The sequence below is a fragment of the Miniopterus natalensis genome, chromosome 3, assembly GCF_054644295.1.
Source record: "Miniopterus natalensis isolate mMinNat1 chromosome 3, mMinNat1.hap1, whole genome shotgun sequence".
NCBI lineage: Eukaryota > Metazoa > Chordata > Mammalia > Chiroptera > Miniopteridae > Miniopterus > Miniopterus natalensis.
The window spans coordinates 60,620,651-60,646,550 of NC_142083.1; the positions used below are offsets into that span (position 1 = coordinate 60,620,651).

The 25,900-nt window shown below is 37.3% G+C and overlaps 1 protein-coding gene across 2 annotated transcripts in view; it reads left to right on the forward strand.

Moving 5' to 3' along the window:
• Window positions 1-25,900, forward strand: part of CAMK4 (calcium/calmodulin dependent protein kinase IV) — a 138,182-nt gene that overhangs the window by 66,309 nt on the left and 45,973 nt on the right. For both annotated transcript variants that reach the window (XM_087815488.1, XM_087815489.1), the window contains exons 3-5: window positions 12,044-12,106; window positions 14,122-14,204; window positions 21,272-21,344. In XM_087815488.1, coding sequence (XP_087671614.1) covers window positions 12,044-12,106; window positions 14,122-14,204; window positions 21,272-21,344 — 219 coding nt within the window. The remainder of the gene's footprint in view (window positions 1-12,043; window positions 12,107-14,121; window positions 14,205-21,271; window positions 21,345-25,900) is intronic.

Here is a 25,900-nt window from a genome sequence, read left to right on the forward strand (position 1 = left end):
GTCCTATTGGATTAAGGGCCCACCCTACTCCAATACTACCTCATCTTAAATTAACTATATCTACAAGAACCCAATTTCAAAATAAGGTCACATTGTTAAATACTGGGTGGTTAGGACTTCAACAAATCTTTTTGGGGGACACAATTCTTCCCATGATACTATTGATAAGAAGCCCAGTAAAGGTTTCCTATCTCTTTCACAGTTAATTACTTGATAACAGTAATCCTCTTCCCAGGATTTATTTAAATACTTTTTCAAGACAGTTTACCCAAATTTTATTTTGTGGTAGTATTAAATACCTTTCTCATAGCTTAATGTTTTAGAAAGAATTCAGTTTACATTGGTAACAAGAGACTTATTCCCCCATAAAATACCCTGGTTATCATTGAGAATCCATTGGGCATATGTCTGGGTGATAGACAAATACTCTAATTTATCCCTAGGAAGACAGACTAAAGCACCAGCTCTTATGGAGAAATCCATATCCCATTGTTGGTCAGGTACAGGACAGAATTAATACTGATAATGAATATGAATTTTCATGTTCAGACAATTCGGTATTTTAGTTAATAAAATATCCCAGTAGAAAATTAATATGTAATTATAATACAAATATTTTTATTACCATATGTTTTATAAATGGATATAATACCATATACTTTATATATAAAAAATTATACTTCAGTAAATTAGAATACATTAAAAAATATATCAACCAAAAAAGAAAGAGAGAGAGAATGAATATGAGGGAGAGAGAAAATATGACAAAAACCAACAATTATTGAATTTAGGACAGTATACTGGTGTCAATGATGGTATTTCAGTATTTCAGTACATATGAAAATTCTCAGAAACAAAAGTTTGGGGAAAGACATAACTTCAGCATTGAGATCCTGTTCTATATAACTTGACATTACTTTTAGCCATTCAGAAAGCATTTCAAGATCTTGCAGTTTCTAAATGTTATGATAAGCATTGGTGATCCTCTATTATAGATGTATTTTAGTGCAAGAAAGTAGAAAATGACAGTGGTATCAACTTTTTACTGTACTGAAAAAACCTAGATGTGTCCAGAAACGATATCCATTTGTCTCATTGCATCATTAATAGAGGATAAGGCTTTGAGGGTAGTAAAAATAAACAAGAGAGAAAAATGACTTGAAAGGCTGTTTTAGTTGTGTATTTATTAACTTTTCCCACTTCGTACATATCAGTGATTCTCGTACTGAAGAAGTCAGATCTCTAGGAGTGGCATCCATACTCTCCTCCTGGGAAAAGGTGGCCTATTTCGTAACTTATTTTGAAAAGACTACAGGTTCAGAGGCACTACCATTTACACCCAAATACCTCATTACTTTGCACATTAAGAACTAATTGGCTTGCAGGCATAGTGGAACTTTTACTACAAGCTTTGTAAAACAAAAATCAAGTGCGAAGGAAAGAAGGCTATTTTTTTCCTTTATGCATGAGCGTTTTGTCATCTCCATTTGATGTGATATTTAGAAGAAATTGAATTAGAGTAGAAAGATTTATTAAGCTACTTCCTCAGGTTAATGACTTTGTGGCATTAAAGGATTCTGACAGACACAGCTAGTGGGACAGCCAGTGATTTACAAGATGTAACCTTTTAACTGATGTTGCATGACTTTGAATATGCTGATCTTAAAGCTGCACAAAAGGTGGGGAGGGTGTCAAAATTTGAAGAGATTAATCAGATGGAACCTTCAGCCTAGACCGAATTTCGCTGAGTAAAATGGAATCACAGCCTTTGAAGACTGACATGGTGATAATGGAGTCACTATTTCAGGAAACGATTTACGGCTTTACCTTCCTTGGGAGTACATACCTCTGCGTGTATTTAAATAATCACACACTTCGGTCCTATCAGTAAAGCTCATTTTCAAGAACTGATTGAGATGTAAGAAAATTATACTCACCAGTTACTTACTTACAGTGTCCCTGGGATTTTGGAGACAAATACTTGAATTCTGGAATTCAGATGAAATTTCTAACTATGTGGATCAATTCTTGGAAAAGATTGCATTCAGTTTACTGCAGAAACCCTTTCACGAAATACCCAGTATTGAATCTGAGAATTAATCTCAGTGTGTAAATTCAGAATTTCTGAGTCTGAGAGCCACTTTCGGTGTGTAAATTCAGAACGTGTAGGTATTCTGATTCTATGGCTGTGCAGTTGTGGGGTGACATCATGGGCTCTGGAGCCAGACACATTGAGTTTGGGATCACTTCTGCCACTTACGACCTGTGTGACTTTACAGCAGATTATGTAAATCTCTCAATCTCACTTTCTTCCTCTGTAAAATGGGTTTAAGGACATCTAGCTCACAGTGTTCTAGCAAAGATAAAAATGAGATAATTTATGTAAAATATATCTTATCACTGAGAAAGCATGTAATAAGTGGTGAACATTATTCTTATTATTAATTGTAATGGGTCCACACAGATTCTTTATATTGTAGTAGTACCAGTTTATTCTATGCAATTCTAATGTTCTCATTAGCTTGATTTAAAACTGCACAGTTAGCAGCACCAGACATATTGTATTTCTGTATGAATAAAATTAACTACATTGTTTTTGGAGTGCTTTTAAAATTTCTGCTAAAAATGGAAATATATTTTGCCATTGAATCAATAAATTCTTTTAAAAAATATATCTTTATTGATTTCAGAGAGAGGAAAGGAGAGGGAGAGAGAGTTAAAACATCAATGATAAGAGAGTCGTCATTGATCGGCTGCTTCCTACGTGCCCCTGACTGGGGATCAAGCCCACAACCCTGGCATGTGCCCTGACTGGGAATCGAACCACTATCTCCTGGATCCTAGGTCGATGCTCAACTGCTGAGCTACGCCTGGCCCGTCTGAATCAATAAATTTAATGTGGCACTAAATAAAGATTTCTGATCATATTGCCTCCCACTTAAACAAATCCTGGATGCCTGTAATTCCTAGATTTGGAACACTTTCAACCCTATGGCTCTGTTCTGATTCTTACCATTGGAGCAGTGTGACTGGATCCCAGTGTAGAAGCTGCTCCAGGTATTTTGTCATATTTTAGTCATCATAATATAAAGTTACCCATAAATTTCTGGAAATGTTTTTCTTGAATAATTTAATTAACATTCACCTAGTAAATGCTCATGACTGTTATAAAATTTTTGGCGGGTGCTAGTTTGGCCTTTCATTTTCTTCTCCGTAAGTTGAAGAGCCACACGCTGTGACTTACTAGTCATCCTATGAGTTAGTTTTTAACTTCTAGTAATTAGCCTTTATATTCTTATGAGTTAACATTGGAGTATATACAACTATGATGCAGGAGAATTTGAAAGGTTGCTCTAGGTTAAATTATAGAATATACACAGGCCCCCTCCCAAATTCTTAGTAGGTGAATCCCCAGGACGTCTCCATTAGAGGAGATTTTCAGGTTCCTCAATTCTAAACTAGAAATAATACCATTTATACCACTGGGTAAATTGAGGGATTACCTGATTTCTTTCTATCTAACCTGTGAGAACATAAGAAACTAGCCATGGACCATTCATTTTCCAGGTGCTATGATGCATATAAGAGAGATGGCTAGGTCAATTTGGGTTAAAGATATGCATCTATTAAACACTGCTGTGGCCACTTCTAACCACTCACTGGTATGCTCTAGAAGTGCAGACAAGGTCACCTTTGGTCAGTGATGGAGAGGAGAGTAATAAATCACTGGCTGAAATAGACTTTTTGGGTCCAGTTGAGGTCTCAGAACACATTAAGGAAAGTACTTTGCAGATAACAAGCCGCATCAAGTGAAGCGAAACTTCTGCAAGCATTCTGCCAGTTGGAACCTATTGATTTTCATAGGGACTATTAAACCAGGTTCTCTGGAATAGGAACAGGGATATTTCTATTCAGTTTGTGACAATTATATGTCTACCAGAAAAGAAAGGTAGCGGGTGGAATGTTAAAAGCTTGGCCTGAGTGGTATGCCTCACCATTCCAAGAGCCACCTGGAAGTCTCAACATTCTTGTAGAGAATTAGTTGTTGCAGTTTGATTTGTTTTCTTTTTTGATAGAAATACTGCTAGAATCTGAACTAGTTCAGCTTGTTTATACAACATGTCATTATATTAAACTCTCATAGGTATTTTGTAATGTTTGTTATTTTTAAAATAAACACTACAATTCAGAGGCAAGCTGAAGCAAAGAGTGGGGCAGTGAGACAGACAGAGAGAGAGAGAGAGAGAGAGAGAGAATATGAATATAAGCAATATAGGCATATGCCTGTGTTCTGTTGCCCAAAACAAAACACACTTTGCAGTTAAATCATCCTCTCACGTTATCACATTTAACCCTCTACTACTTTTATAAGTAGTGGGTAATTGGAGCTAAAGTGATCTTTACCCTTTATATGGCGTCTGTGGAGCAGAAAAAGGAGATGCATAACTAGCCCCAAACTGAGGAACTCTTAGGGGGAGAGCTTACATTACTGTACCCTAGTAGAAGAAAAAGACTAGAAATTTCTCAGAATGCTGAATGAGAAAGGTCGTGTAACAAAGGAGAGGTGCTGGGCAGCAGGAAAGTTGAGAGGAGCCCAAGGTCAGGAGATTGGAGCTGGGGACTGGTACCCAAAGGAACACAGCCTATCAGCTTCAGAGCAAACTTAGGACTCATACCTTAGTGAGAGGGACAAAAGCTGTAATGTTAGTGTTAACAGGGAAACATTTTAAATCCATTTTTATTTTTATATTTCTTCATGGTACAAAGTTGAATAGTTGTCAAAGCTGCACCCATCCATCCAACGTGGGAAGAAGAGAGGAGAGAAACAAAACTTAAAAAAGATCAAGTCATCAAACTCCAAAACCATTTGTTTGCTAAAAGAGAGGAAGCTAAAGGCTATGTGCAGAGGATATTAATTAGAAGAGATCCAAATAATTTTCAGTATTAAATTAGCTTTCGACTATCTTTTTTTATTAAGTAAGCACTCAAGTCACCATATGCCACTCCAGTAGTTTTAACAGTAAAGGAGCATAATGCGAATGGAGCCCGTATTCAATCCTTAAGCACTATGCTTAGCCCCGTCTCATGTTAACTTCAAGTGCCCCATGGGAGTGCATTGCTTATAGGAGTTTTAGAGAAGTGACATGTCCAAAGTACACAGTGGCATGTAGAATTTGAATCCAGGGCTTTTGAGTTCCAAATCTGGGCCCTTCCTACTTACACCATCTAGGTCTGAAAGAGAAAAAGACACATGAGAGGTCAGGAGTGTTCATGGCCCATATTTAGGATGGGCACTAGATGTTGCGTGTTGCTAAGCACATACAAGATGAAAAAGCCCTCACTGACACGCAGACACAGAGCAGCCGAGTGCAGTTCCAAGCCACACTGGGAAACAAGGATACATAATATTCCCTATGTGCAGAGAATACAAGCAACATATTTCTTTACCAGCGCTGTTAGTTTAAGGAGTCTCAGCATACACAGCCACTAACAGATGAAAGAAACATGACTGGCGGTGTATAAAATACAAAGTCCATGCCTCGCTTGCTGCGGCTCTTGCCGCTCTTTGTCTCAGTGGTAGATACAGCGTAGTGATGGCCCAGGTGCAGTTGTGTATATCGAGTTCCAATGTCCTTTCTGCTGCAAGTGTCAGTGTCACAGGATAAATTCAGTTCAAGCTGCTCATATTTATCTCTATCAGAGAGGCCTGAAAAATATATCAAAGGAATGGTTATATCTATAATGCTCCCCCACCCCGACAGATCAAGCTGTCACTAGGAGGATTTTTCTTTGAGATTTTGAGATCAGAATACTCTGGAACTGTTTTCCCATCATGGCATCAGGACATATGTAGGTGTTGTGATGAGCTTCAAGGTGTGAAATACATAATAAATGTGCTATAGGCTGTGAATGATTTCTTTTACTGAAAAATCAAAGCAGAAAACTAGTTTAAAAGTATTCTCTATTTCCTATGACAGTTAAAATTCCTCCTTAGATACCACTGGATATCCGGGAGTAAAATTTCTTAAAATTTTTAGTCAAAGATACATATATATATATTTTCCAGCTTGAGTCTCTTTGAATTTAAAACAGTCTTGGGAAGTATCGGAGAGGGAGCAATGCTAAGACATTAGCATGGAATGTGTACATAGCTCCCCAATTACGCAACGTGGAGCTTTTAAACTCTGAGTGCTTTCACTCAGAAGAGGTTTAAGGCCATGCTGGTGGGAGTGCGTTGAGGATGTGCACATTCTCATAAAGAAAGAGATGTTGCCAGGTGGGGGTGGGTGGAGAGAGATTAACCAAAGAATTTACATGCATATAGGCATAACCCGTGGACACAGACAATAGTGTGGTGAAGGCCTGGGGCGGGGAGTGGGTGTGGGGTGGAAGGGGGCAATGGAGAAAAAGGGGGGCATATGTAATATTTTGAACAATAAAAAAGACATTTTAAAATTTTAAAAACTCAAAGATGGCCTATCTTTAAAAAAGAAAATAAAAAGAAAGATGTTGAGAAGGATTGAGCTGAAATTTTAGTTTCTGATTTTGGAAGGATCTGGCATCTTCAGAAAAGTGAAGCTCTGGGTTCACTCATGTTAACATGCTTCCTCCACAAGGGAGTCAAATCCATGCTTCCACATCGAGGAATTATTGCCGTGGAGCAAAATTGATAATGGAATTTTCTTTCAAACCTTAAATCATTGAGATCTCTTTCTTTTCAATTCCAGCCCCACAGAATGATTATATTACTTTTGAAGTCATTTAAAAGCATGTTTTGGGGGGTTTTTGAGGGAGTTGAGCAATATTAACCAGGGTATTTGAAGGTCTTAATTATCTTAGAAAAAATCAGGCAAGGAACTAAAGCTTCTAAGAGTGTCCAGGTTTTCCCCTATTCAAAGGTGCCCTCAGTAAGTGATTCAACCCAAGCTGTAATTGATGAAGCTTAAGATGCTAATGTTTCCCAGAGTATTTTTTGTATTTGTTGATCTACAAATTACAAAATCATGAGCTTCTTGAATATCTAATTGCTCAGTTTTATAGCTAATAGATAATCACTTAGTTCTAAGATCAAAAGGGTATCTCAGGGCCTCTAAAAGCATGCATTTTTCTGTCCCTCACTTCAGACAGTTTGGGAATTGTGCAGCTGAGTAACTGCTGTCCAATGTAAAGAAATACAAAATTAAAAGTCAGTGTTCTTGTTTTCATGCCTTCTTGGTAATTTAAAAAGCATTTTGAAAAGTACTATGTTGACCATGTAAAAATTACTAAGGGCACTAGAAAGAAGTGATGCCGTTTGCCGTATTTCTATCAGAACCTGATTGTCTGCAGGACATGGCTGATGCCCAGGTCTTTAATAACTCAGGTGTGACCTAGGTGGTCAAGAGTAATTAATAAGCATAAGAAACGGTCTTATAACCTCCCTGAAGTTTAACCAAAGTAGCACAGCTCTTATCCCAGTCTTCAAAAAAGGTGGAGGAAGGTGTTTCAATTCAAATGCCAACAGGCATCATTTCTCTCTTTGAATACCACCAAGCAAAAAGATTATATTAGATAGAGTTTAAAATTTTGATGACGTTGTCTTCCACTTTTAGGAAAAAGAGAAATAAAATAATGTTTTATGTTTATTAGACATTATTTTTTACTAAGGCTGGAATGCTCTCATGAATCCCAGTAGTTCTACATTTAGTAGTTTGTTTCAATTGCAGTAGGTTTTTTGGGAAGGCTTAGAAAATTGCAAATAGAAGACCAGGAAAGTTTACTTTACTTTTACAAATTATTTCAGAAAATGAACTAACATTACTGAACATCTACCATGGATCAGGAGATTTCACATATATTCTGATTTAATCCTAACAACAATAATACTGCGAGGTAGCAATTATCATGCCCATTTTATGCATGAAGAAATTGAAATAATTCTCATTAAAGGTAAGTGAGTTGGTAAAGGACTCTAAATGAAAGAACCAGGATTCAAATTGCATTTTTAAAAATAATGTACAATCAAGGGTGTTTATTACAGAATAATTTATATCAGTAACAAATTGTAAAAATCTTGAGTGTCTAACCATAGGATAGTGGTTGATGACACAAGGCCACTAGGAAGCTGTTTTACATTCTGCTTATGAACATTAGGTATCCTTAAAATTTTAGGATATCTTTAGTGAACATTGTAAGAAAAAATTATATTTGAAATATGTAAAGAAACATGCACAATTTAAAAAGCTGAGAGGAAATAAACCAAAATACTAATGATAGTTGTGTTATAATGGTGGATCTGTTCCGCACTCTTATTTTTTTTAATCTCACATTTTTTAAAAATGTGGCCATGATACTTCTATAAAAGTATTTATTTTTTCTCCAAAGTATATTTTATAAAAGTGCTTATTTTCTTCCAGCCGTGGAAACATGGGCCTGACAAGATAATTTAGGAGGCTTACATTATATTCATTTTTTTATCACAGGATATCAATTTCTTTTTTGCAAGAATCCAACCACATTGGTGTCGAGGTCACCTCATTGGGGAATATGGGAGTAGGGGCTCAGCATGGCTTTTCTCTTTAACTGTCCCCTGGTGGGCACAGAGACAAAGCAATGGATTTCCAGTTGCATCCCTAGAGTCCTCTGATTGCTAAGGGTCTCACAGCTCCTTCCCTGGGAATGCATAGTGCACTCCAATTCTCACTGTTATCATTTTTTAATGTTCATCATTTCATTCTCATTTAATTTCTTCTGTGGTTGTGTTTGATCCATAAAACATGGATCATACAAGTTAGAGGCAAGGTGTGCTCTTTGAAGGTGAGGAGCAGGACTCCTGTTTGGCCTCTGTGAAAGCTCTGTAGCCTATGATGTGGAGAGGAGAGGAGAGGACATGCAACCAGTACCTGCTGCAGTGGAGCTTTTATTAATGACATTTCTTGGAACATTCTTAATTCATCTTGGGGAAATGCAATATTAAATAAATGGTTCAGTAACTCTTTGTGATTCACAGTTTGGAAATCACAAGCTATAACCTGTGCAGGCACTAAAAGATCTGGGTAGTTAGCTCTGCCTGTGAGGCAGGCATTCTGCATTCCGCTGGTATAGATAACGTGACAAAAAATGTCATATAGCCTTGAATGGCAGGAGGAAAACTGTGTAAACAATTCTAATCTCATCTAACCAAAACTGTTAAACCAGGGATTTTTTTTTCTTTGAACTACCAACCTTTGGTATACAAACACTAGCTTCAATCCTCATTCATTCATTCATTCATTCATTCATTCATTCATTCATTCAACAAATTACTGTATCCCAGGTGTCAGTAAATAATGCTGGAGGTACTGCTGTGTAGAAAATGGGCAACACCCTTGCTGTCACAGAATTTACGTTCTGGTGGAAGAATCAAGGGATGAGCTAGTAATTAAATGATAATAGATGTTTCTAAATGATTTATGGTGTTTGTCTGTGTATATGTGTGTAGCCTGCTTTTGCTGGAATGACCAGGGAAGGCCTCGAAGTTACTCTCTGAGCGACGCGAGGTCCAGTGGGAATGAAGGCAGCAAGTGCAAAGGCCTCGGAGCCTGGTCCGGGCATTGAAAAGCCTGTCGGATCTGAAGGGGTGTTTATTCTAAGCCCAGTGGGGTGACAACAATGGCACTGAAGTTGGAGAGTGGCAGGATCAGATTTACAGTGTAAAGACACCACTCTGGCTGCTGTGTGCAGACAGAATGATTATAAAGGGTAAGCATCAAAGCAGGGGGACCAGTTAAGAAGTGTCACAGAGCCAATGCAGCCTTTTAAGTAGCAGAATCATCGGACCAGAATGATGACATGGAACAGTCCACTTTATTTTAAGAAGGGAGTGATCAAATAGCAGGTCAAATGCTACCGACCGGATAAGGTTCTATCAGAAAAGTAGCTAGTAGTTTGGCTCCAAGCGGCTCTTCCATGGAGGCCACGAATTTCTTCTGTAAGAGCTGTTTGGAGGAGTGCTTGGATGACGCCAGCTTGACTGCCGGACAAGGGGAGGGAGCAGAGCAAGAATGCAGAGGCGCTGGGGGGTTCCTGGGAAGGGTCGACAACCGCTGAGCCACGGCCGCCGGCCCTTACCTTGTTTTTTTTTCACTTCTTTAGTACTTATCAACTCTGGACCTTTATTTATTTGTTATTTTCTGTCTTCACTAGAACATAAGTTTCTTGGAACACAAATTTCTTAGGAAGTTTATCTATTTTGTTCACTGTTGTATCCTCATGCCCAGAATAGCATCTTTATATAGAAGATGCACAAAAATATTTGTGGAATTAATCGATGAAGTTCATTGGATACAAATTGCATATAGATTGGTAGGTTGGGTGGTGAGAAGACTATGTTCTTTTTGGGTTGTTTATACGTTCTCATTGAATTAGAAGCAAGATTGTGAAAGGAGAGTGAAAGAAGGAGTTAGTATTGGAGGCGTGAGGGAGAAAGTTAAAATGTTCTGCTGCAGAGCGAGGGAGCTGTAGGCCTCTTGAGACTGTGGTCATAAGTTAAAAGTGGGACCAATCAATATGATGGTGTGTTTTCTTCCAACCACTTTAGTTCAGGCACAGATATGGAGTAAGAGAAGATTGGAGTTAACCACATTAGGGTTTTTTCTTGGCAAGTAGAACAGAGAAAGGTAAGAGCAAAGGAGTTGGGGGGATGTGCAGATCATTGCTTATACTAATGGGCCATGAAATCTAAGCTAAGAGCTAAAAGTATAGGAGGTGGAAAGCAGAGAGTGTGGAGTTAGAAATCAATGTTTTTGAAGTGGTTCAGTTGGTGATAATGATAAAGCCTAGGATGTGACCATGGGAATGGGTGGCTAAGAGGAGTGGAAGAAGAGATTGTTACTGATAGACAAGGATATGTTGAATGGGTCGTCCACATGAAAGTTGAAGTTGTTAAAATGATAAGCTCAATGACTGAGATAAAGTCCCTAAAATATGCTAAAATCTTTAGTATAGGATAAGTGATAAGGAGATGGGAAGATGACTACAAGGAGAAGTTGCAGGTTGTCTTGGCTGATGGCAGACATTTCAAAGCAGCTGGGATTTTTGAGGGACAAGGGAGGAGAAATAGTTTGGACCTAGCAATGAAGAGGAGGGTACTTCCCTTCAGGCCCTGTGGTATGTTGTCCATTGAGGTAAAAACAAGTCACTATTTGAGAAGACAATGAAAAACATAAGCTAGTCATGAGATGCCCAGGTTTCTGTTAGATCAAGCAGATAAAGGGAATAATCAGATTTGGCTAAAATTCTATAGTTATTAGAGAGACTATCCTCAGGTAGGAAAACCTTGATCTTTTTTATGTGTCCCACTTTTGATTTTTGCATGTTATAACAAGTTTTTTCATGTTGAAAGTTTTTTACTTTCAAATCCTTGTAGGCTAAAACTATCATTTTTGACTTTAACAAAGTCCCAATTGTCAAGTCTTTTCAACAGATATGTTCATGACAACATGTACTTGTTGATATGCCAGAAAACAGGATGCTAAATTAAACAGAAGCTCTGCAGAAGGAAATGCTCGTGAAAATTTATAGACATTTGTCTATTTACTTACCATTAATAATTTATATGTTGCCTTTTCCCACAAAGGATTTGAGGAGCACAGTTCTATACTTTGCATAATGATCTCTGGTCATTTTGAAGACTATAAATGAGCCTAGAGGAAGGATAGAGAGACAAAACACTTATAGTCTCAAAGCCTGCAAAAAAAATGAGATGAGGCTGAGCATTTTAGTGGAAATACTGCTGTACTTGGCTGAATCATAGAAGTAGAGCAGTAGCCTCTACTTATAAAGGTCACCCCCACTTCCCAAGAGTATTTGATTTGAAGTTCCAGAGTCAAGATCTAGGCCACATCTAAGATAGCCAAGCGGCTCAAGTCTTAATAGAAATTTGCTATTAGAGCCCCTCTCCTTTTTTTCCTGTTCATTCACCAATTACCTGATTCACCCAGGTGGTTATTGCTGTTTCTGATTCTCTGCTATAAGACATTTTTAAAGTGGGAGTCTCAGTTTCTCTCTTCATTTTGCCTTTTAGGTGGACAAAAAAATCGTGAGAACTGAGATAGGAGTTCTACTTCGCCTCTCACATCCGAACATTGTAAGTGGTTTTTAAACTATTATTTCAAATAACCTCTAAAGTTATAGAATGGGATTTTTGTTTCAAATAACCTCTAAAGTTATAGAATGGGATTTTTGTTTTTTGCTGTCCATTCTGATCATGGAAAAAGGATTCTTCCACCAGCAGTAAGCAGCCACGGGCTGCTGTCCTCATCTGATCACATATTTCAGTTCTTAAGGTGAATGAATCTTAAATACAGTACCTTTTCAAAGAGTTTGAAAATGGACAGATCAGCAATATATACCAGCTTTACTTCTGTTCATAAAATGATAGCTGAAATTTGGACAGCTTTGTTTCGCTCTAATAAAACCCTGGCTTTTTCTCTTGGGTGTCTATCTCATTCACATACCATTCCTGAAAAGGCCTGTGAAGAAAATGCATTGCTTTCCAAAATCATGTCAGCCTCCTCTGAAAGAGCATCTGTTTCAGAGACAATGCAGAGCATCAAATAAACGCCGTGCCTGAGTGGGGAAAATAAAAGGTCTTCGGAAGCTCTGCTCTAGGCTATGTCCAAAGGCATGGGGGGCAAGGTCTGATTTTTGAAAAGCTTTCTTGAGCCAGTGAAGTGCAAAGAACAAAGTCAGTTTCCAGGCCATCTCTTGTTTTTATGAATTGAGCCAACTACTGAAAGAAAACATTTTACTCATTTCTCTGAGAAAGTTGTGTTCAGGAGGGTGACCTGAAATGTGTAGGCTCAAGGCAAAGTGCTTAGAACTTAATGTATGAGCTACCAATGCACTCAGCTTTAAATAACAGAAAACTTGAATACAGTCGTCTGAACAGTCATTTTCTTTAGGTTATAAGGAACCAGAAGGCAGGCAGTTCCTAGCATAGGTTCAGCTCCTTAGTGTATGTCACCCAGCACCAAGACACCTGCCACGTATGGGTTCTACCATCCTCAGTGGATTCACCTTCACCCTCATGCTTTCCCCTCAAGGCCTAAAATGGCCTCTCCACACCCTCTGCAAGCCCTCAGGTCTATATTCAAGACAGAATGAAGAGAAAAAGGCCCCACAGCAGAATCTGATGAGAAGAGTAAAAGTTTTTCCAGAATTTCCAGCTGTGGCACAGTTCTCTCCAGACCGTATTGGTCAGAGCTGGTCACAAGAGCAACCTTAACTTCACAGAGACCGGGAAAGTTGGGGAGCAGGGTAATCATAAGTGGCTCAGGGAAGTTACGATCCATAATCTGAGGCCAGGCACCTTTCTTCCAGAAACCAATTCAGAGTTCTGTTTGCAGTAAAGTAGGGGACGAAGGGCTTTGGATAAGCAGTTTAATAACATTGGCCACATACAATCATCACCTTTACATTGTCCATCTTTCAAAGAGAAGTCAGTGTGGAATTTTCCTCAAATCATTTTCTTCAAATGTAGATCAGATCTGTCATTAGATTTTCAGATGTATTAAAGAAAATATCCAAAATCGGATGGATTATCTGAATGTGATGAAAGCCCTGTTATGACCAATCAAGTCATTGCCATTCTACTTTTCTGAGGATCCCTTCACCCACCAGCAGCTCTTTTGCAGTTGAGGGATATCCTTTCCATAAAGACATACTTTCACCTGGTCCTGTTCTGTCTCAGACTCCAGATTCCAAGTTCCTTCCCAGGAGAAGAGGCATTTGCATTCCCAGTAACCGTGATGCTTTCAAATGGTTTCGGAAGTTTTGTTTGCTTGCTTTTATTTTTAAATTCTACATCAATTCAGAAATTGATATATTTTGATAAAAATTAGAAAGTGTTTCTAAAGCAGGTATCTTTCATCTGTCAAAAGAATAATATAAAAAATCAAAAGGAGCCTTGAAGAAATGAAGTCACTGATAAAAACAATCAGAGAGTGACAAATGGCTCCCTGATACTAGCACTAGGACCCTTTATTGACAATGATCCAACATGTTACTATTACAGAGTTTTGTTTTAGCAATAGCTTTAGCTATTTCTCAGAAAGGTAACAGTAAGCAACCTGTGATTTTTTTTTTTATATCTTTCTCTAGATAAAACTTAAAGAGATATTTGAAACTCCCACAGAAATCAGTCTGGTCCTAGAACTCGTCACAGGAGGAGAGCTGTTTGACAGGTGAGTTGATCCTGGAAATCCAACCACCGAAAGGATTTGCTTCTAGTCATCAAAAAAGAATCAAAGGGAAATTTCTTCTGAAATTTTTCATAACGACACATCATACCAGTTAATAAATTCTACTAAAGTAAATCTTAGAGGAGTGTAGAACAAAAGAAGAGTGATATCTGGTAAGATGTGACTGGATGAAAAGTTGGGATTCTTAGTGACTAAAAAGGGAAACACTCTATCTATTTACTTTTACAAACATTTGCTGCCCCAATAAAAAACAGGATTTCTAAAGTCATACTAAATCTAAACTAAACACTAATATTTATGACAATATTTTGTGAGAAAATATTAGATGAAAATTATAGAATGTTAAATGTGTTATAATTGTATTCTTTATTATGACCCAAAAGCTCTTAAAAATCAATATTCTTCGAATGATTATTTGGAAGCCTACTTTCTCTATTAGGCTGCGTAAAGAGTTTCAAACTGCAGGGTACAACGTGTTCTGCACTATCCAATAATGACCAATTTTTGTTGACGTTTCATACATATCTTCATCATTCAAGGCAGAGGTTTGAAGTAGGCAAGGAGTGTGCCCGCAAAACCAGTAGAGTATAATATAAGCAAACTGCTTGTGTAAGAGGCACAAGCTTTAAGCCTCCATAGCTTTCCCACCTTCCTTGTCTTCTCAGGATAATTCCCTGTTTAACCTGATGATCTCTTGGGACCCCTTTGCTGTACTCATTGGGTTAATAAAAAAATAATAAAATTGGAAGAAGTCAAAGGACTAAGTAGGTATATGTTAGAAATGATAAGAAGTTATGCACAAATGTAAACGTCTTGTTGGTTAAAAAATAAATTGGTTAAGAAAGATGTGGGTTGCAGATGGAAGACAGAGGAGAGATTGAGGTAACTGCTGATATATTCTATGTGCATAGAGCACAGTAAATTCTCAATAAATATTTGCTGAATGAATGAATGAGCAGCCACTAAGATGAGTGGACTCTGAGAAGGAAGATATCTAAAAGGGATAGATTTAGACTGTGCTAGGAAAGGAGCACTTCTCCCATTCATACATATGTTGAAGTTTCCTTAGAATAAGTTTTATGAATGATCAGACTTTAACAGTTGTCACATTTTAACTACGTTCATTGCAAATAAATGAATCAACTGAGGGAAGTGGGCATCAGTTTTTAAACATGTATTTCTTGTGGCAGTTGGCTGATAGTCAGTTACACTAAAGGTTCCAGATGCTGACTTAAGGGACAAATAACTAACCTAGAGTGGTTTGCTTAACTTTTTTGAACCTCAGAACAAATTTGAGGCAGTCCTATGATGCCAAGGCAGCTGAGGCACTCCGATCCACTCTGTCTCTCATCTGAAACAGTCTGATCACTCTGATTATATAAGAATAGTCCTGTTCTAAAACCATCATGTTCCCATGCTTAGTGAAGACTCTTCTGGACTAGCTTATTTGAATGTCGCCAAAATTTGCAGACTGTGGCTCCTTTTTCAACACCTCTTTAGCTGACTCTTTCATGTTCCTTCTTTAGGAACATTTAGAGTCAATTTATAGTTAGATCCTGATGGCTTTGTAGCCATGAGGTGTCTCGAAGGAGAACTCAAGATATTTCTGTGCTGGTTACGGCCTATCAGAGAGAAATCTCATGCTCTTTAATTGTAAATAATTGTAGGATGGGGATGTCACACTGAAGCTATTGTCTACCAATAACACTATTTACCTACCTACCTCTATTTGTTCAAATTATCTTGGAATCAAGTTTCTTTCCTTCCCTTTTTCCAAAACTTTCTTTCACGGAAGAATTCTGGTTCTCTCATCTTGCAGTTGAGTTGATTTTGATAAAGTAGAGTTAATTCAGCTTTAAACAAAAACGAAAAACTAAATGCTGTTGATAAATTTCATTTAAAGAGAAAATGGATAAAATATTCAGAATTAACAGAACATGTTTAAAGAATGGCAGGCAGCCAGTAAAGCACTCAACTACTCTATAAACTCTTAGTGGTCTCAGGCAATAGATTACTTTCCCCCGTTAATGTTGTTGTCTACATGTCTGTTGCCATATCTGAGATGAACTTGGTTTCTTCATTAAATTTCTTAACTCCACAGTTATCTTCAAAATTGCATCAAGCTGAAAATATATCCTTCATTATTATCTTTGCATTGTTTTCTTTCTTGAGAGTTAAAAATCGTAATATACTTTCATATTCCTGTACTTAGGTAAAAAACCAAATCTATTTAATTGTGATGATAAAAATTCATCCCTGGTCTGTCTAATGATGGCTTTAACAGTATTTAATGAATGAACTAAAGGAGCAATTGAAGAAAAGATAATCATGTTAGTACATTATAGGCAAAATGCTTATCTTTTATTAGCACTAAAGCATATATTCTGTGGTGCTTCTAAAAAACTAAGCATAGTAAAAATCCAAGTGGAATTTGCCATTTCATGTAGAATATAAACAGTAAATTGCATAGGATGATTGATTAAAATTTTTGGAATAAAATCAGTGATTTCTGTGTGTGTATCCAAGAAAATCCCCCCCAAAAAAACTCTACAAAATTATGATATAATGTGAAAAAGAAAGCTGCAGAGGTTTTTCTCTTCCATCCTGCTCAATCTTGTCATGATTCTTAGAAATTTATTGAACATGATCAACAAGATAAAAAAATAAATAAATGAGAAGGGACAAAAAATATATAGATAGATAAGAATCAGTACACAAACGCCCTATCATATGATGCTTTGTGTTTGCTAGAGGTTGGCCGCAGATTTGGCTATAAGTATTCATGCGGGAGTGATAAGTGCCCTAGTTGGGGCATGAACACAGTACATGGGGCACAAAATGCAGGAGTCTTCTAAGTCAGAAATGGATTCAGGGGGGAATAGAGTCTTTTGCGCTGAATCTTAAGGGAGAAATCATGGGTCAGCAGGCAAAGGGCAGAGGGGAGAACAAAGTGATGTCCAAAAGCAGGCCACACGGGTCGGGGCTGGCGTCTTAGTCCTGAGTGTCTTAGATGGAAATGTCTTAGTCTACCTTTCAGAAGCTGTTCTGGACAGGAAGCAAGCAGTTGCTAGATATTTGTCAAGTGAGAGATTGAATAAATAATGTGCTCTTGAGCAGTTTCTGTGACATCCTTGGGTTGGGCTTTTCATTTATAGTAGGAGAGAACCGAACTAGGAATCCCTAGGCTGTGTTCCCAGGCCTGCAATTTGAATCTGGCCTCCCCTTTCTCCTGCACTGTCAACTCCCTGGCCAGCACCCACATCGGTCCACAATCTCCTCACTCTCTCTCCAGCTTTCAAATTTAACAGGTGGTAATAGTACCTTTGAAACTATTTTTTTAAGTATATGAATTTAATACTCTTTGGGAATGTTCTTAGAAAAAGCATCAATACAGACCAAGGGGCCATCGATGAAATGAGAAAAGGCAGTGAGTGAAGCTTATAAAGGAGCGGTGGATTTAAAAGGAAACAGCGGAATTCATTTTAATGTATTTTTTTCTGTACCAGCATAATAATGTACTAGCAGTCTTTAAGACTTAGTTCCTGAAACTCATATTGTTTGGGGATTTTACCCTGTGTCATTCAGTCTGATAGCACACATTTTCATAAGACCAACGTCTTTCTCACATAAACCTACAGTGATCTAATAACAGTAACATCTCCCTTTGAGAAAAACTGCCATTGGTGGAGGGAACAGTGAGGCTCCCAGCGTACGTGCCAGGAAGTCTGAGGGCCTCTGGCTATGATCGGATTAGAGCCCTCCAGCTGCACTGCCTGCACTAACTGCCCGGCTGGAGATGCGCTCAATTCAATTTGCAGCAATTAAGGTGACAGAAGCTAATGCACAAAAGTCATATTTTAAAGCAGATCCATGGAGAGAAATAGGCATTGCCTGTGTTTTTTCATCCTACAATTTTAAAATGGTGAGAAGGAGAACAGTTCCAACTGTGGGAAGGAGGAACATGCGGGGCGATGCAGCACAGTGGGAGGAAAGGGCACAGCCTGGAGTAGCAGGCCTGAGGGGGCCACGGAGCCACAGCCCGGGAGCCCAGGGAAACACGCCTTGCTGTGCTGCCGTCCCAGATCTCCAGACGTGAGCCAGACAGCTTAGCGACTCAGGGACCTCTTGGAGCTGGGATCCCAGGCAGCCTTTTGGGTCAATGTTGTGGTTAAAATCCTAGGAGAGATTTTGTTTTTACCACTGAGTCTTCTAGCCCAGCCCACGTGGAACTAGGAGAAATTGTGTGTCATAGCAACAAACTACATGGCTCTGGCTGGGCCTTTGAAAGTGATCTCAAGATGCTGGTAGCACTGTAACTGCCTTCTTACTATTTTACGAAGCATGAAAAGGAAATTAGTTTATTAAATCTGAAGAGAAGTATAGCAATAAGCATGTTTATGTTTTGTTGATTACAGTTGTTTTTATTTATTTCATTATTAAATTTATTGGGGTGGCATTGGTTAATATGATCATATAGGTTTCAGGTGTCAGTTTCTATGTTATAAGATCTGTATATTACAGTGTTCCTACCACCCAAAGTCAAATCTTCCCCCATCTTATATCTTTTGAAAAGAAGTTTTTTGTGTTTCTTGGCAATGTTCTAAATAATTGAATGGAGAAAATAAAATAATTGAATTTTTTGCATCAATATAGTTTTTCTGAATCTTGAAAATTATGATTATTGAAGTGTCTTCTTTTATATCTGTTGTGTTCTTCATTTCTCACCCTTTGTCCCCTATTGTGAAAACATTTTATAGGTTTTAAGTTCAATTTTTAACACCAGCTACTTTGAGAACTTAAAACTTCTTGCTAAAAATATTTTTCTTTTACAAAAAGGATACTTTCTGAAAATAACTGATATTTGAGGAATTAACAGTCTAAAACAATTTCAATGCAAAATTACAAAAATTGTTGTTTTGTCACTTTAATGTTTTGAATTGACTGTTTTCACACGTCTTTACCACAACTTTTTATTAGCTAAAAACATTTTATGCAAGATGGTAATCTACGGTGCCATCCAAAATGTGTTTTCTCTGGAAATTCTGGTAAGATAGAAACAGCAAAAAAGTAGTTTTTTATTTTTTCTTAGTATGCTTTTAAGAAGAGACAGAGAAATTAGGACAGAAAGACCAAAAATTCAGACAATATAATAAAACCAAGTGACAAGGTATCCTTATGAAACCTAAAATACAAGTGAAGGAGGGCAAACTAATGACAATTCCAAGAGCTGCATCTATGTAAGAGGAAGCAAAGGTTAACATTCAAATCTCTAAAATCTCCAAACTATTGGGAGGCAGGATGGGCCAATACAAACAAAACAGCTGAATTCAGGTTTGCCACCCACATTTCTGAGAAGTGCAAAGGTTACACCCACAGGAAGGACTAAAGCGACTAATGCGGTCAAGGCTCTGTGAACTCCTGAAATTAAAACCAGAAGCCCTTTAGGGAAAAAGCCCCATATTTAGGAGAAACTGCTAGGGAGAAACTCCAATAACCAGAGTAGAGCTGATGGAAGCAAGAGCATGAAGTTCCAGATGGAGGAGATCTCAGAAACTATGAGGTCATATTTTTAATGCTTCATGGAAAAAACACACACACACAAAAAAGAAGGTCGAGAGCCATGAAACTAGAAAAGATAGCCTGGCCTATCACTCTGTCAAAAGTGTGAAGGAGGGAATAGGATGTACAAACCTCCAATTACAAAAAATGAAGTAAGTCATGGGGATGTAATATATAGCATAGGGACAATAGTCAGTATTATCATTAATAACTTTGCACAGTGACAGGCGGTTATTAGACTTATTGTGGTGATCACATCATAAGGAATATAAATGTCAAACCACTATGGTACACCTGAAACGAATATAATATTGTATGTTAGCTATAATTTAATTTTTAAAAAAATAAAACTAATTTGGCTTAAACAGCAACAGAGAGGTGTCTCAGTTAATTCCAATATAAAATGATCATAAGAGCACAGAAAATAAAAAGCAGAATAAGTTTTCTGTGGGCAGTGAAAACATGCCAGGAGGATGTGCCCACAATATTGATAAAACTATAACTTACTATTGCAAAATAAACTAAAATTAAGAAAATCAGAGAAGAACAATGTAAATCAAAATTTGAAAAACTCTTATATGTGTATAGTTGCACAACCCAAAGAAGAAAAACAAAGTAATGGAAGAAAATAAATACAAAACATTCCTGAAAGTAAAAAAGAAAAGACCTTAACTTAAAAGAGAAATTACTTGCCGTCACCCATGCAAAAAGAGCAAGTCACTTATTTGGAAAAGAAAACCAAATGGAGGAAAGAGGGAGTAAGGAGAAGGGCAGAGAGGGAGAGAGAGCTTGTTTGGATACTGATTCAAACAAACAACAAATTTTAACATGTCCAAGACAATTGGAAATTTGAAACACTGCATATTTATATTAAAGAATAATTGTAATTTATAGGCATGATAATGGCATTGTAGTTGTGATTTTTAAAAGGCCCTTTATCACTTAGAGATATCTCCTTACATAGTTATAAATGAAATTATATGATATCCAATACTTGCTTCAAAATAATAAAGAAAGAAGGGAATTAATTAACTAGGTAGATAAAATATTGGTTATGAATTAATAACTTTTGAAGCTATGTGACAATTATAGGAGATGGTTTATGGCATACCGTCGACTTGGTATACATTTAAAATGATTCACAATACAAAGTTTAAAAAGAAAGAATTTGTCCTATAACAGAATGGACAGTTCAAGCCTAGCAAAATAAATTATTTTTATTTTTCCTTTTATTTGTTATGAATAATTGAAGTTTATTCACTTTCATTGCTTTATATAATGTTAATAGGAAATACATGTTTTTAATTTTCATAAATAAACCCAAATATTTCTAGAGTGCCAGTTTATGGAAATCTTTTTCCTGGTGTTAGGGTAGCCTGTTGCAATTATTTGGATGCGCCCTCTTTAATGTTAATTTAATTAACTTCATTTAGCATCCACTCAATTGAATGCAGGTGTCTGAGAAGCATTCCATGTGTTTGTGTTTTTAGGATTGTGGAAAAGGGGTATTACAGTGAACGAGATGCTGCAGATGCTGTTAAACAAATCCTGGAGGCTGTTGCTGTAAGTATGGAGTGACAGCTGTAGTGTACCTCCTGGTAATATCTTCCTTCCTTTTATAGAATCTCACTTAGGAAGTATGCATCTGTGAAAAGCCATAAAATTTACAGCAAAACCACGAGATATTTGTGAGAAAATATGTTAAATAAATTCATATTTTCTGTTGGTTACTCAAATTCTTAAAGATGCAGGCCTGTCCATGTAATGCCATAACTTTGTTAAGGTATTTTCTATTCTATTATTATGAAATTGCATCAGACTTTGGTTCCTATAGTTGTTATTTTATTTTTCTCTCTCTTTTTGTTTTTGTTTGTTTCTTGAGTTTGTTCCTTTATTATTTTTGCTGTTTGTTAGCAAAGTGGAAGAAGGTTGAATGTAATAAATATAGCTGGAGTATAGAGATTATTGATTTTTCTTTCGACACAAGAAATGAGTGAATTAGAAGCAAAAATTCTAATTTTTTGAAGGAAGAAATAGAAGTTAATATTTTAAAGTGGAATAAAAAAATACATAATTTCGAGAAGCTTGTTTGGATTGAATTAATAAGGAAATATTTGCCTAGATAAAACAGGCTCCGCTGATAAAAAAAACCTCTTATGTTAAATGGTGTCTAATATGTGCTGAGACATTTTGGTGACTCATTTATTGAATATAAAACTAGAACAAATTATTCTCTGAACAAACAAGGTGGGGCTCATGGGGAGATATTTATCAGGATCAGTTAGAGACAAATCTATATAAAATATACCCCAAATTAAGATCTGTTCTGTTTTTCAGAGTCAGTTATCGGAACTCATTATTCAGTATCGAGAAATCAGCCAGAGTGACACAAGCACATGTCCTACGTATTTTACCCACAACCAAAATTGAAAGGGGGAGGAGGAAAGGGAAGGAGGAAAGACAGAAAGACCCTGGTATCTAACTAACAGCCTTCACAATCTTTGCAAAGTGCTGCTGGAACTAGATCTCGGGTCTGACCAAATCCATTATTGAGCTATCAACAAGTTCAGTTGGCTTTATAGCCCAGTCTTTCCAAAGTATCCCTTCCTATAAACTTGTTTTGGTCTTTTGCCCTGGTGGGGGATAAGAAGTTTGAACTTGGGGTGGATAAAAGCTGGGGAGGATGCCATAAACTTTTACGCTAAATACACAATGCAGCTCCTGATTATGTGACTATTGACTATCAGGTTCATCTTCTCACCATACCCAAAAGAACCGCTTCATTCCATTCAAAAAATTAATAACAGTATACTTACCATCCCTGGTTTCCTAAGCTTTCCAGCTAAGGAATGGTCTTTAACTCTTCCATTACCTTGTCTTCTCAGTCACCTTCCCAACTTTGGTTGAATCTTCCTTCAAATGTCCATGAACCTAATCCTGCTCTGTATCATGCTATGACTATTACTGGCATACCTTTTAAAAAACAAACAAACGAACGAAAACACTTCTACTTGCTTCCAATTGCTGTCTTTAATTAAGGAAGTCTAGAATCCTCTTTTGCAATCGTTGTTTTTATTTTGTCACTTCTGAATTTAATAATGGCAGTCTTATGCCTTTATTAAATACCCATTTTAAAACTTCATTTTTCATTGCTATATACAATAGATTATTTGTTCAAGTAAACTTGCTGGCAGTGGCCCACTATCCCTTTACCAAAATCAGGCAGGCAGCTGGTGTAGCAGTTAAGGATCCTTTGAGATTCAAATAGAGCTGGGTTCAGTTTCTAGATATGCGAGCTTGGGCCCATCTCTATACACCTCTGTGCTTCAGTTCCCTCATGTAAAACAGACATAACATTCAACCTAACGGTTGTGGAAAAACTAAGGAGATAGGTATGGAAGTCAGCAATGTTCGAAAGAGAGGGAAAAGAAAAGCAACTTCAAACTCAGTACATTCATCTAAAAATGTATTAGATGTTGTTATTCTATATATACATACCTACTCCCCAGCCAATACTAAGAACAAAAACAAATGACAGTAGTAGGTGCTCAACAAATATTTACTGAATAAATAAATGAAAAATTTTCCAAATAGAAATAGGCACTATTCTATATTTTGTCTCTCCAGAGGATGGCACATTCACTGAAACATCCTTACTATCATTTTTCTAAGCACCTCATATGAAACAAAGGTATATGTCTTGCTTCCATTCATCAGAGTCTTTTCTGCTCCCTTATGATCATTTATTTCTCTTCCTGTCTTTCTAAACTCACCTTTTTCAGTATGTTCCTTCTGGTTGCCTCCATCCATTTAGGTCAGCTTTTTGTTCTTTTGGCTTATCACAGTGGACATGTTTCAATTTAGTGATACCTTGGGTAGCTGACTGGGAGAACTCTATTCCCATTCAATAAATGAGAAATGGATGCTTTGAGCATCGAAGTTTTCCATTTATTGGAGTTATAACAATTAATAAATAAAATGTCCCCAACTGGCATGCTCCAGAGGGGTGCCCTATATAGAACAGAGGGACTAGAGTTCCCAGAACTCTATTTCAGGTCTGCAAAGATGGATTGAGTACTCTACTGTTATTTATAAATTTAAAACAAAAAATTATTATTTTACCTACCTACCTACCTACGAAGCTCTACCAAGCCCCAGTTTAAGAAGTAAGTTACCACATTCAAGTAAAACATTCTTTGAAAGAAGCCTTGTAACAAATCAAATTTTCTCTGATTGCTGCAACTAAGGGTTAACTTAGAGAAAAAATTAAAGTCATTTCTCCAAGTGTTTCACAGGTAGAAAGTAAGCAATTTAAAACTTGTGAGAAGTGGCTGACATTTATAAAATAGTTTATTGTCAACTACATAACTATAGATAGCTATAAAAAATAGGACAGTTGGGAACTCAAAGTAATCAGTAAAACATCTCACATTTCCTCTGGATCCCACACTTACAAGACTATATCTGGACTGGTTTTTGAAAGCACAGAAGCAGAAAACTTAAAAGATTGAAACATTCTTGGGAAATATGTTGCAGGTATAATTATACCCCTTAGGTAACAAACCTTACAATTCCTTCTATTCCTCCCCACTTCATCCCAGCTCTTGCCCCAAATATTTCACGGACTGTGTTCTTGCTCCCTCAGCCTTTTAGCTTTAAGTAGCATTTTTGAAAGTTTTTAAAGTGAACTTGGAAGATGTTTCCCCCTTTGGGTTTGAATTCATTCAGTTAGTCTTTGAGGAAAGGTCCCTGAGCCTTCTTGAGTATTCTGTCTTCTTGCAATGAATTCCAGGTAGTCCCAAGTTCAAGTGTCGAGGTCAGTCTAGACATTGTGGAAGGGTCATTGTGTCCTCATCGGTCATAAAGCTCAATGCCAAACCTTAAAGCCCTCCTTTTCCATTTACTTAAAAAGATAACCAAGGAATATTTCATATCATCTGACATCTCTTACTGTCACCACCACCTGTTCTTTCCTTGTCACCACTGATATCCTATTGCTTCTCTATTTAAAAAAAAAAAAAAATCGCCATCTCCCTCTTTTTCCCACCCCTGGTGCCACTTTCCCTCTTGTTCTAGCTACAGTTCTCTTGGGTCTGTCTTAACTTCAAAGCCGGGACTTCAGAGCTTAGAGAACTTTGCACATATGGAGTATATGCTGAATTTAATACAATACAAGGAAACAGTTGAAAACGATTAAATAGCCCATACAGAGATTTCTGGTTAGAATTGTTTTAAAGATTGTAATGATGTGGGTGAAGAAGTGCAGACGACAGCATCTAATCCTTTAAAGTTATGGCCACCGATATGGTATGTGAACGGTGAAGAAAAACAGTAGGTGAACATGACTAGAGGGAGGCAGAAAAAGATGAAGCAGTATAGCCTCCTTTTGGTAAAAATTTTTAAAAATTTGTAAGCACCCTCTCTAAAAGAACAGATTTAGCCTATTAGAGAATCAACTGATAAAGAATTGATCGCTAGATATTGAAGAACTGGAAGCAAAAGGGGAACACTAAGGTTTTGTGGAAGTAGGAACTTCAGGAAGCAGCCTCCGCTCAGCCTGGGGAAACAGCGAAGAGGGAGATGGTGAAAACCTGTAAGTGCACTCAGACCTTTGAGAATGTTCTAGCCAACCAGTGCTGACGCGGCTGAGGAGGGACCCTGGGAGCATTGGAGTAAGTAAAAACGCATCAAGTCTGCTACCAGAATGATCTGCTTCTGCAGCAGGAGAAATTGTTTCTAGGGTTCATGGGGAGAGCAAGCAGAAAGACAGGCTCAGACAGGATGGAGCAGGCCCTTCGTGCTCTTCCAGCCTCCCACTAGGACCCCTCTCTTGGCAGAGCCAAACCTGGAGCCAGCAGACTGTGGCTTGTAATTCAAGTCCCAGATTCACAAAGCGGATTACAGAACGGTGGATTTAAATTTTAGAGACAGTAGCTTAATAAATAGTACAAGAAGTTATTTGAAAACCAAAATCTTAAAGTTTCTGTTTCTATTTATAGAGCTTTCTAAAATGTCCACAGTCTTTACTGATGTACACGGAATGGTTCTAGAGGTTAATGAAATCAAAACAAGTGCAGTGGCATTAAAATAAATCACTCTCCATATTTAGTACTGAGTAC